Source organism: Syngnathus typhle, linkage group LG3, assembly GCF_033458585.1.
Source record: "Syngnathus typhle isolate RoL2023-S1 ecotype Sweden linkage group LG3, RoL_Styp_1.0, whole genome shotgun sequence".
Taxonomy (NCBI): domain Eukaryota; kingdom Metazoa; phylum Chordata; class Actinopteri; order Syngnathiformes; family Syngnathidae; genus Syngnathus; species Syngnathus typhle.
In genome coordinates, this window is record NC_083740.1 from 12,276,212 (window position 1) to 12,288,349 (window position 12,138).

Here is a 12,138-nt window from a genome sequence, read left to right on the forward strand (position 1 = left end):
TTGGTGTATATGCCATTAAAATGTACCTTTTTGAACTGATTAATGTATTTATCTTTTTGTTGGCTTTTAAGGTGGAAAAAGTCTCCAAAGCATGCAAATCAATGTGTATGTGGGTTAGGGCTATGGACATATACTCGAGAATCCTCAAGGAAGTTGGTCCAAAGAGAGAAGCATTTGCCAAAGCACAGGTCAGCAATTTAGTATACAGGACAGACATGCCCAATCTCATTGGAGCTATATGCATTCACCTAAAACAGCTTAGTTTCACGTCCCTCACGGTCTCCTGTTTCTGCAAACTCAATTATACCTACACGTCCAATATAGTCGGAGCTGGAAATCACAATGGCAACCCTGAGGGAAAAGCAACAACTGCTCCAGAGTGTGGAAGACAAGATCAGGGTTCTACAGGAATCATATGACAGCAGCCTTAATGAAAAGCAGGAGCTGGGTGATTGCCATGTCTTTTGTACCTGTATCTCTATTAAGCTGATTTTTTTTACTATCTAATTTTCTCTGTCTCTTGTTTTCACAAAGTTAACACTATGGCAGTGACACAAGCTCGATTGACCAGAGCAGGAAAGCTAACATCGGCTTTAGGTGATGAGCAAGTGCGCTGGGAGCAAAGTGTTGCCACATTTGATCAACAGATCATCGATGTTGTAGGCAATGTCTTCATCGCCGCTGCTTGTGTGGCCTACTATGGAGCATTCACATCTCACTATAGAAAACTGGTAGGAAGAGTCTCCTGATTTTCTTTTTAGGATGCTGTAACTTAGGATATGAGCAGCCGTGAACACCATAGCTGCAGTTTTACACAATGAAAATCCTACTCTGCGCATTGCACCTTATGTATGTATGTACAGTGGGGCAAAAAAGTATTGTGCAAGTTCTTCCACTTGAAAAATGAGAGATGCCTGTAATTTTCATCATCTTGCACTGTCCCTGTGACGCATAATAAAAAAGTTGGACCAAATTAATATATTCAAGTGTTCACATTTGCCATTTTCCATAGCTTGTTGATGAGTGGATACTACAGTGCCAGAACTTGAAAGTACCCATAAGTTCCAGCTTCAGCCTCATCAATATTCTGGGTGACCCATATGTCATTCAAAAATGGAATAATGAAGGTCTGCCACGAGACACGGTCTCCACAGAAAATGGAATACTGGTGAATGAGGGTCGCCGCTGGCCTCTCATGATTGACCCACAGGATCAGGTGAATTATATGTGTCCTAGACCTCCAGTATACAGTTTTGAGCATTACTCACTGAATAGTTTGTCTTTATTAATTTTGCGTCACCCAAAACGAGACATAAAATCCGTAGTATTGCACACCCGGCTCAAGTAGACTTGCTGCCAGAATTAATGATTTATGTACCCATTTAAATGTTTACACAATCTTATATTACTAATTATTCCTTAACTTCCACTGACACAGTGACAGCATGGAAATCTCTTTGACATTATGTCACAGTAACAGCTGGAATTTGTGTTCACCTATTATTCCAGATTCAAACATACCTTTTTAAATATGTCCCTTTTTCTTCATTAGGCTAACCGATGGATACGCTCAAAGGAAGCCAAGCATGGACTAAAAGTGATCAAGCTCACTGACCCAAGCTTTCTTCACAAGCTAGAAAACGCCATCCGTATGGGCATGCCTGTTTTGCTGGAGGAGGTAGAAATTATGTTGAATTTTGCACCTTTCATGTCAGATTGAAACATCCAAAATTGATCATAAAATTGTTGTCTTTTATTGATTCCATGAACTATTGTTGCAAAAAAAATATTACCAAATTTACTACAATTCATGCAGACTAAGTTAGGTCAAAAAGTATTTTGGACAATCAAAGAGATTAGTTTAATGATTGAAATAAACATCTCATTTTAAAAGAAGTTGAACAGTGAGCTAAACTATGTATACAGATTTGGCTAAAATATAAATTATACAGCTAAAATGGATGATGTCGGCAACCTTTCTTGGCATTAATCAAGAGCCACTTGTATCAGAATGGTGGAAAACAGAAATATGGCTGCTAATTGGAACAGGCTCACTGGTGGTGAGTGAAAATTTTTTGGCTGACAGAAAAGTAGGAAAAAAAACTGCCAAGGCTATACGCTCCACTCTCAAAATTGCCATTGTCCAAATACTTCTGGATCATGCTCATACATCTCTCCAAAGTGGAATGACATAAATGTTTCAACTTGCATATTTGTCTACAATCTACATTTGTGTTTTCTTCTGTGGATGTAGTTAAAGGAGACCCTGGATCCTGCTCTGGAACCTGTTTTGCTGAAGCAGACATTTATAGCGGGTGGACGGACTTTGATCCGACTTGGTGACTCAGATATTGACTATGACAAAAATTTCCGATTCTATATGACAACTAAAATGGCCAATCCGCACTACCTACCAGAGGTAGTGACAGCACATCGTCTCACATTTTGACACAGTTTCATTCATTTTAAGTTTGATTGAGGAGTTGTTGAGTTTTTTTGTTTCCCTGACAATTGGTGATTTTTTTCCCCAAACAAATAGATCATCATATGTGAGCAATGTGTCTGACAATGTTTTTGTTGTTGAGTTATTGTTTTAATATGTACGCATTTACCTTTCAGGTGTGTATCAAAGTCACAATTATTAACTTCACTGTGACTAAGTCTGGTTTAGAGGACCAACTGCTTGGGTATTGCACTATTACACTAACATTAGAAAAAAATAAAGCTTCCAGCTGTATTTTGTTTTAATAAACAGTAAAGCAGTGTATTCCATCACATTCTGCCAAATATTTTATCTCCTCCATCCATTCTCTTCTCAGCGATGTGGTATGCCTGGAAAGTCCACACCTGGAAGAGCAGCGAAACGATCTGGTTGTACGTATCAATAATGACAGGATCCAGTTGAAAGACATTGAAGATCGCATTCTGAAGCTTCTCTTCACTTCTGAGGGAAATATACTTGACAATGAGGAGCTTGTTACCACTCTCCAGGAATCAAAGGTAAAGTAAACCTGAGTTTGAGAAAATATATAATTAACTACTTTGGTGTTTAATCTGACATCGATTTATTAGATTAATTCCAATTTAGAATTTCTGAATCTATTCCACAATTTCATTTCCCTCCCAAAGGAGTGAAGGCATATTCTAATTTTGTTTGTCGACTGAAAACATTTGGATTTGATTTGATTTCATTTGGTTTGCCTAGCTGTTGTATTTCTAACGGTGCTGAAAATGTTTGTTTCAAATTCTGAATAAAGCCAAATAAAATCTGAAATTGACTCCAGCACGCCCAAGACCCCCATGGGGACAAGCAGCACAGAAGATGGATGGATGGATGGATGGATGGATGGATGGATGGATGGATGGATGGATGGATGGATGGATGGATGGATGGATGGATGGATGGATGGATGGATGGATGGATGGATGGATGGATGGATGGATGGATGGATGGATGGATGGATGGATGGATGGATGGATGGATGGATGGATGGATGGATGGATGGATGGATGGATGGATGGATGGATGGATGGATTGGGTGGATTGGGTGGATTGGGTGGATTGGGTGGATTGGGTGGATTGGGTGGATTGGGTGGGTGGGTGGTCGATCTTTTGTCAAACTCTTTTTTTGATGCCAAACCCAAATTTTGAAGTCGCAGATATAGAAGAATTAGCCACACGTTTCAATGTAGCATGTATGTGCGCATGTGCGTGCTTCTCCAAATCTTCAATGTTACTGTGATATTATTCTAATCCACAATTTTTTCAATGTTTTTCAATCATGTTCAGGTGACATCAGCAGCTATAAAACAACGACTGGAGGAGGCAGAGGCCACCGAGCTCATGATTAATAATGCAAGAGAGGGTTACAGATCTGTAGCCACCCGAGGCTCAGTCCTGTTCTTTGTCGTTGCCAGCCTCTCTGAGATTGACCCAATGTACCAGTTCTCACTCAAGTACTTTAAACAAGTGAGAAAGACTGCATTTGCTGTATATTAAAGCCATGGAAAAAATGGGATTGATATATCATGAGGACCACATAAATATTGTATAAAATATTTGTCTTTTTATCCGGCCAATTGCAGCTCTTCAACACCACCATTGAGACATCTGAAAAAAGTGACGTGTTGGAGGAGCGTCTCCAGATCCTACTGGACCAAATCTTACTCAACTCCTACATCAATGTTTCCCGGGGCCTGTTCGAGCAGCACAAACTCATCTACAGCTTCATGTTGTGTGTTGAGATCCTGAAGCACCGTGGTGAAATCTCAGAGGCGGAGTGGCAGAATTTCATTAGGTCGACTGCAGGCATGGAAAAGGTGAGCTTGGAAGCATTACACTTAAAATAGCTTGTTGAAAAACCTCCTGCAATTTTAGGGTAAAATAAATATGTTGAATCCTGTCATGTGTTATCTGTGACAAGAACAAAAGGCCAGTGAGGAAAATAAATTAAGGCATTCTGTGGAGTGTGCAGCGATAGAGGAAAAGATTTTCATCTAATTTGGTTCCCATGTATTCATTCTCACAAAGAGAAGAAAATAAAACTAGTTTTTTTCCAAATTCTCTCAATAACAAGAAATCTTTATATCTTCCCACGCTGATGCTTTAATTAAGTTTTTATTTGTCACAAAACAACATTTACCTTCTCTGCCTTGGCTGCTTTGTTGGCTGCAGATTTACGGCAAACCTGTAAGGAGGAAGAATAATATTTGGGTTTTATAATCAAAAATCCACTCCTAATTCCAATCGATGTAATATACTCACATAAGGAAATAAAATTAAAGCTTTTCAGATTTTCTAAATACAATTTCCTGTTTTAGAGAGATTAACTGAAATGTGACTCAGTTTTCCTGGAATCCTAGAGCTAAAGATAGATTAGTTTGTAGATTAGATTAGAACACTGCAGGCATGGGGAGGTAGAGATGGTATTGGAGCTCTGTGCCGATGATCTTCCCAGCTGTTTTAGTGAGCCGCTGGATGCGTTCCTCCCAAGCATTCATGCAGTTGGAGAACCACACAACCGCACAGTACAGTATGACTACACTCTCTCAATTGCGCAACAGTAGAAAATGACTGGCATCTTGTTTTCGAAATTTGGACACTGTTTATGTTACTGGCACAGTCTTGTGACAATGTTTGCATTAATCTCAGAGGAACCCACTGACTCACACTGATGCTTTCCTGCTCATGAGGGAAATTATTTGCTGATCAGACTTCCAAAAGTCTAAAACTATATCTTTTGGATGTTCAGTTAAAATCATGCACCTGTCCTGCCATGCCATTTGGTCCTGTAGTTTTGGTGCAATTGACATCATGCAAGCAGAATCTGACCTTGTGGGAATGGGCGTGGCATTTTCTGACTTTGTTCTCTGTCAAACTGGGAATCAAACTCATTCGACTCATCCTTCTCCCCTACTGGATGTGATCTTTGTGTTCTCGGATATGGCCTTTATGGCCTTGCTCCTTTTTGTGTCGTTGAAGTGATGTTTCACATGGTGCCTTTTGATTTTGTAGATATATGCCTCTTGTCAATCCTGCTCAGACTTCTCTAACACAACAAATAGATTTGCTATGATAATAAGGAGCACTAGAGGGAATTTGAATTTACAAATACATTGATTTGATGTCAGTCACAAGTGCTAACTATTCTGCTGGTTGGAGAATCTTTCATGAATGATCAAAAGTCCCTCTGCGAGTAAAAGCTTCTGTGGGCACCCCTAGAATTCTAAAAGGGTGCATTTCCATGGTCATTTGGTCTCTAATGAAACCCATCATCTACGTGAGGAGAACCACAGAGAAGCTTGTAAAATGTACTCTTGACTTGATGGACCGGTTTGGACACAATAATTGTGGCCTCCGAGTGGAAGTATTGCATTCGTATGCTCATATTAGTCAACAATAACTGGTCTGGGGAGACGGGGTGACCGGTGACTTTATTATCATCCTAATAGTGTATTTCCTCTTCTGTTTCTCACTTCTGTGTGCCATTGTCTTCTACGTACATCCAGCAACGTCACTTCTTCTGCGATATAGGTGGTATTTATGTATGTGGATATTGATAGTCAGACAATCTAATTATCCCTGGTTTCATATCTCATAGGAATATCCAGAGCAACCAGATGTCCCATGGCTAAGTGAGTATTATTGGGAGACAAGTTGTGAATTGGAGGATTCACTGCCATGCTTCAAGGGCATCTCCAAAGAAATCATTGCTACACACATCCGTGTTCAGCTCGGTAAAGTTGCACCCCATCTCTGATCAGTACTATGTTTCTTTCGTATGAAACGATTTTCAGTCTTAACTAGTCCCTTTGACCTATATTTAGGAAGTTTTGAGACATCTTTTAATCCAGAAAATTGGGAGGGCTATGTCTCAGAGTTGCCCCCTCTTGATACATCAGAAGAGGGAAACCAAAAAGGTGGAATCCGAGGCCATTGGAATGAAAGACTGACTTCTTTTCAGAAGTTAGTTCTTATCAAGAGCTTCGTGGAAGAGAAGGTAGGTTAGAATCATCAGTATATAATTATTAGGGACATTTTACTTCACTTTCTTTACGACCGTTACGACAGTTTGAGTTCTCAATTGTCACGGATACTGATACCAAGTACCAATATCACTTGAACTTTTGATACATAAAATGTCCCCCACAAAAACAGTAACAAAGAAGTATATATCACAATGTGTGATCACAATATCACAAATTTCCTTTCAATCTACCAATATGTTGAAATCAGGTTGGCATTGGTACTCGCCCATTCGTAATAATTGTGACAGTATCGTAAAGTGTAATTCATGTCTAGTGTCACTGAAGAGATGTTTCGGCCCTTCGAATGACACAATCAGCTTTTCAAAGTACCTACTTTTTATCTTCCACTACTATGAGACTTTCAAAACAGCCTTGAGAAATGTAAACCGTATTCTGTATGTGTGGTCTTAATGATCCTCAAAATGTACCATCCTTAGCAACAATAAAAACTGTTGATTACAAGAACAAGACGAGGCTTATCTGAAAGCTGTTTTGTTCTGCTCAGTCAATTTCTGTTGTTGCACACAATTAAGTTTTATTTGTCAACCACTGAATGGACTGCAGTATCTTGAGTTTCATCCACACTAGCTATCATCTTTATCCAGTTGATAATTGGACGCTCAAGATTAAATATTGTGTAATTTGTATCGTTCTTCCTTGTCCAGGTTGTTTTTGCAGCGACAGAATTTGTAATTGTCAGCTTGGGAAAGCAGTTTGTGGAAAACCCTCCAATTGATTTGGCTAATCTGTATAATGGCATGTCCCCATCTACGCCGCTGGTTTTCATCCTCAGCACCGGATCAGACCCTATGGGTGCCTTCCAACGTTTTGCAAAAGATAGGGGTTGTCTTGAAAGGTAAAATCATGTACAAGGTGGTGTAAGTAGATCTTCCATGTGACTCTCACGAGTAACAATGTCATTCATTTGTCTGCTGCATTACACTTAAATGCAAACATTAATGTCCATGTAGAAAATGCTGTGTAAGATAAACACCAAGCTACTTGGAGATGGCCTGATAGTCTTTGTCTTGTTGCTGTTATTCTTGTTAATTATTTTCTTTCGAATCTCCTGAGACAACTCCTTCACTTTGGTCCATGTTGAGTGTGGCACAGTCTTGTGACTTCTCTTACCATGTCACTAAACGGCACATTGACTACTTGCTACCCTTTTAATTGGCCGACTGGCAGGTTACAAGTTTGAAGACACACCTCGGTTGAACATACCTTATAGTCGTATAGTTGTAACGTTTTCCAGGGGTACCATCATTTTTGTCCAGGCGTATTTCAAGAGTTCGTTTTTTTAAATAATTCTGTTGAACCACAATTCAAAATAAATGTTAAATTTTAATTGCCTTTTCATTTATTATTAAGTCAAATTATTTATTTCTGTGTCAACTGTGGTGGGCTTTTCTGCATGTAAAACCAGTCACGAAAATTACTTTACAGGGTTTTCAGGATGTGATACAATAAAGATTATTTTAAAGTAATATACAGTATATACAACCATGTATTAAAGTAATATTTTTTCTCTAACTATCAGGGTTGAGTCCATTTCATTGGGTCAAGGACAGGGGCCAATAGCAGAGAAAATGATTAAATCAGCATTAGAAGATGGAGGCTGGGTTTTCCTGCAAAACTGTCATTTAGCAGTCTCTTGGATGCTCGCTATGGAGGAGATCATTAAGACCTTTGCTGAGCCCGGTTTGTGTAACACACTATCACACACACCCTCTTCAACTGATATTATTTTGACTTGCTCTCTTATACCATGTGGCTATGTATGTAACATTCACCCTCTTTCCTTTTACTTCTCTTAGCCATGGGATAAAATATCAAAACTCTTGGCAGACTTATTTTATTTTTCTCGTGGTGTATGTTGTGTATGTTGAGTGAGGCATTCTTTTACTCCACAGACACGTCAATCCATGAGCACTTCCGTTTATTTCTCAGTTCCATGCCTACCAAAGTTTTTCCAGTTACAGTGCTACAAAACTCTGTCAAGGTAAACATTACTTGAATATTAAGTGTATTAGAGAGGAAATTAAAGTGGAATACAATAACTTAATCCCATTTAGATTTAAGAGTGTTAATAGTTGCCACTTATGCCTACTGCATATTGTCTCTTTCTTTATGGTTGCATTGTAATGATAAGACAAAACAAAGAATTATTAGGAAACAAATATTTATTATGTAATTATTGATACTGTTTGCTTGTGTTTTATTCTTCAAGGTGACAAATGAACCTCCTAAAGGTCTGCGGGCCAACATTCGTCGGGCCTTTACCGAAATTTCTAACGATTTCTTTGAAGACCACTTGCTGGGGCTGGACTGGAAGAAGATGGTCTTTGGAATCTGCTTTTTCCATGCAGTCATTCAGGTTCAAAAACAGCAATGATGCTGTATTTTCGTATTTTGCTCTCTGTTGTATACCGTCAAAAGTTGACCTCGTTCATATGCACTTCAGGAGCGCAAAAAGTTTGGTCCTCTTGGTTGGAACATTCCTTATGAGTTCAGTGACAGTGACAGGGAGTGTGCTCTGCTCAACCTGAACCTCTACTGCCAAAGTACCACTGTTCCCTGGGATGCTCTCACATACATCACGAGTAGGTGAACTCTAATACATGACTGCTTCACTTGGACTGTTTCAAAGGTTTGACTCTGAAATATCCAACTTAATTGCTGCAATGTGATAATTGTTGGATTTCTTTTCACATAACTGTGTCCACCTGATCCACCAGTCAGTATATGACCTTAATAAATAAATAAAATAAACAATAATTTAATGAATGAAACTATATCAAGGTAATTATAATTAATGTTTTATAATAATGAAATAAGTCACTGATGTTGTTGTTCACTCACTGCACAGCATTGACTGAGGTTCCATTCAGTGACATGAATGTTAATGTCTGTCTCTCCACATTATTGACTGGCGACCAGTCCAGGGTATAGTTCTCGTCCCCGTTAGGATAAGTGGCACAGAGATTGGATGAATTCATAAATATGCTAATATTCTACATGCACCAAAGGAATCATGTCAAAATAATCCAACATGATCCTCCTCATGATCCATATTGAGCAAGAAGAAGCAAACTGGTCAAATGTCAATGTGTGTTCCCAGGTGAGATTACATATGGAGGCAGAGTGACAGATGTCTGGGACCAACGCTGCCTCAGGACAGTCCTAAAAGGATTCTTTTCTCCTAAAACTCTAGGCCCGTGCTACACCTTCTCTGCATCAGGTACTTCTTAAAAATCCATTTGGCCTGTGACTGTTCACACTTACTAAAATTATGTGCATATAAATTATTCAGTTGTGTTTGAAATAATATCAGTGTGTTTAAAAATGTGAGTAAAGCTCAAAATCCTTATAGTATTGTTTATTTCAATGCATCATAAAAGATGGACATTATATTCAAAATCTAACCTTGAAAATATGTATTGATTTTTTAAAATGACACTACAGATCACAACGAAAAATTAATATTGGGTAGGTGTTTATCCAACCACAGTTTCCATGGCGTTAACTAACTTCTCGCACTTGATAACACGTATTTCTGATGATGATGCGGTATGATGGTCTGTTGATAATCTATGACTCTACGCAACCTACTGTTGAATGATTTTGCCATAAAGCAGTACAATTTATACCAAAACGGGGACCGATTTTGTCATGTTGAACTGCTATTATTTTAAACACAACTGTATGCTCCTCTGTTTTAATAATTTCTCCTGCTCATTAGGTATCTACTATGCCCCTGCATTGGACTCAATGGATTTATATATAGAGTACATTGAGAATCTTCCCATCATTGATGATCCTGAGGTCTTTGGCATGCATGAAAATGCTAACCTGGCCTTCCAGGTATGGAGCTAAAAAAAACAAAGGACTAAAACAAAGGATACATGTACATATCCATTAGTTAATTTAGTATACTTGTTGTGTTTAATGGAATTCCAAATAAACAGTCATACTAATTCGAAAATCAAAGAGCAAGAGCAAATGGGCACATTCAAAACAGAATTTTCCATCTGTAATTGAAATGTACGTTAAATTAAAAGATAAACTATAAACAACTTTTGCTCAATTGCCTCCTCCCTGTACTGTAAATGTGTTTGTCTCCACAGCGCCGAGAAACCATGATTCTGATCAACACCATTCTGGATGTTAATCCTCGCTCTTCAGCCCAACTCGGAGGCAAAAGCAATGACGAGATTGTGTGCGAACTTGCCGACGCTATACTTGCTAAGCTACCTGGTACAAAGACACATTGTTTGCCAATTTGTATTTTTCTGTAATGGTTAGAAAATGCTTTAAAATGCATTATTAAGGCAGAGTTGTGTTTCCACGAACACAGTACATGTCTGATATGTTTTTGTGTGTTTTTCAAGAGCGCCTTGACATGGATGTGGGGCTTGAGTCTCTTTTCGACAGAGACAATAACGGTCGTGTCAACTCCCTAACTACTGTGTTGGGCCAGGAGGCCGACAGATTCACTAAATTGGTCCGCTTACTCAGGGTGAGGATGAAAAGGATTTTTTTTTTTTCAGGAATAGTTTGAAAGTGGCAAATTAATTACCCAAAATGTAATTAACTTCATTTGATTTGCATCTCTATTTTTGCTTATGGAGCAGCAGTTCATAAATTGGAGGGATATGCTTTAATTGATGAAGGAATTTGGAAAAGTTGTAGGAATTAAGGAAATTAATTACCGATACATGTAATGTAAATTCGATCAAATACTTAGACATTTTTGGTGTTTCCAGGTGTCTCTCGTAACTTTGCAGAAGGCCATTGGAGGTCTAGTGGTGATGTCCGAGGAGATGGACCGGATATACACGAGCTTTGTTAACAACAATGTTCCTGCCCAATGGTCCAATGCATCCTACCCATCTCTAAAAGGCTTGGCTTCCTGGGTCAAAGACCTGTACCTCAGGATCTACTTTGTTGAGGTTATTTTTATATCTTGATTCCCAGAGAGTATATTCTAACGCTTGTGTTTTGTTACAAGCATTATACACACACACATTCTCAACACCTATGAACACTGCATTCTGTGGCAGGAGTCATTTTATCAAAATTGACAGCAGCCAAACACTTGTCGTCTTGGTCCCCAAGCAGTCTTGTATCCGCAAACCTCCACTTCCCAGATCAGATGCTTCAGGACTAATGTGTTCCTGTCTCTTTTTTGGGACAGAAAAATGATCAATTTTCCAAACCGCTTACCCTCGCAAGGGTCGCGGGCATGCTGGAGCCTGTCCCAGCTGTTTTAGGTCGGTAGGCTGGGGACACAGTCTCACATTTGAAAACGTCGCTTTCTTTTTACACAAATATTTAAATGGAAGATCCAAAGAAGAAGATCATTCGACACTAGACATTTTACACAAACTCTGTGCCAATTAAATTACTCTCGGTTTCTTTCATATGCAGGTAGATATACTGGTTCATATTGAGAACATTACATGAGTCATTTGAAAACAAGTTAATTTATCTATTTTTAACTCCTCTTAGACTTGGATCACACGGGGCCACCCCAAATCTTTTTGGATATCTGGATTCTTCTTCCCTCAGGGCTTTCTAACTGGTATGCCACTGCTACACTAAAAACAT

At 38.9% G+C, this 12,138-nt stretch overlaps 1 protein-coding gene across 1 annotated transcript in view; it reads left to right on the plus strand.

Moving 5' to 3' along the window:
- dnah6 (dynein, axonemal, heavy chain 6) overlaps window positions 1-12,138 on the plus strand; it is a 39,365-nt gene that overhangs the window by 25,494 nt on the left and 1,733 nt on the right. Inside the window, exons 55-77 of the mRNA XM_061273836.1 lie at window positions 72-188; window positions 325-448; window positions 535-731; window positions 1,013-1,216; window positions 1,553-1,678; window positions 2,255-2,419; window positions 2,620-2,687; window positions 2,820-3,000; window positions 3,791-3,970; window positions 4,087-4,320; window positions 6,102-6,237; window positions 6,328-6,500; window positions 7,194-7,384; window positions 8,069-8,229; window positions 8,442-8,530; window positions 8,759-8,905; window positions 8,993-9,131; window positions 9,650-9,769; window positions 10,271-10,392; window positions 10,656-10,785; window positions 10,920-11,047; window positions 11,295-11,480; window positions 12,040-12,112. Of these exons, the coding sequence (XP_061129820.1) occupies window positions 72-188; window positions 325-448; window positions 535-731; window positions 1,013-1,216; window positions 1,553-1,678; window positions 2,255-2,419; window positions 2,620-2,687; window positions 2,820-3,000; window positions 3,791-3,970; window positions 4,087-4,320; window positions 6,102-6,237; window positions 6,328-6,500; window positions 7,194-7,384; window positions 8,069-8,229; window positions 8,442-8,530; window positions 8,759-8,905; window positions 8,993-9,131; window positions 9,650-9,769; window positions 10,271-10,392; window positions 10,656-10,785; window positions 10,920-11,047; window positions 11,295-11,480; window positions 12,040-12,112 (3,391 nt within the window). The remainder of the gene's footprint in view (window positions 1-71; window positions 189-324; window positions 449-534; window positions 732-1,012; window positions 1,217-1,552; window positions 1,679-2,254; window positions 2,420-2,619; window positions 2,688-2,819; window positions 3,001-3,790; window positions 3,971-4,086; window positions 4,321-6,101; window positions 6,238-6,327; window positions 6,501-7,193; window positions 7,385-8,068; window positions 8,230-8,441; window positions 8,531-8,758; window positions 8,906-8,992; window positions 9,132-9,649; window positions 9,770-10,270; window positions 10,393-10,655; window positions 10,786-10,919; window positions 11,048-11,294; window positions 11,481-12,039; window positions 12,113-12,138) is intronic.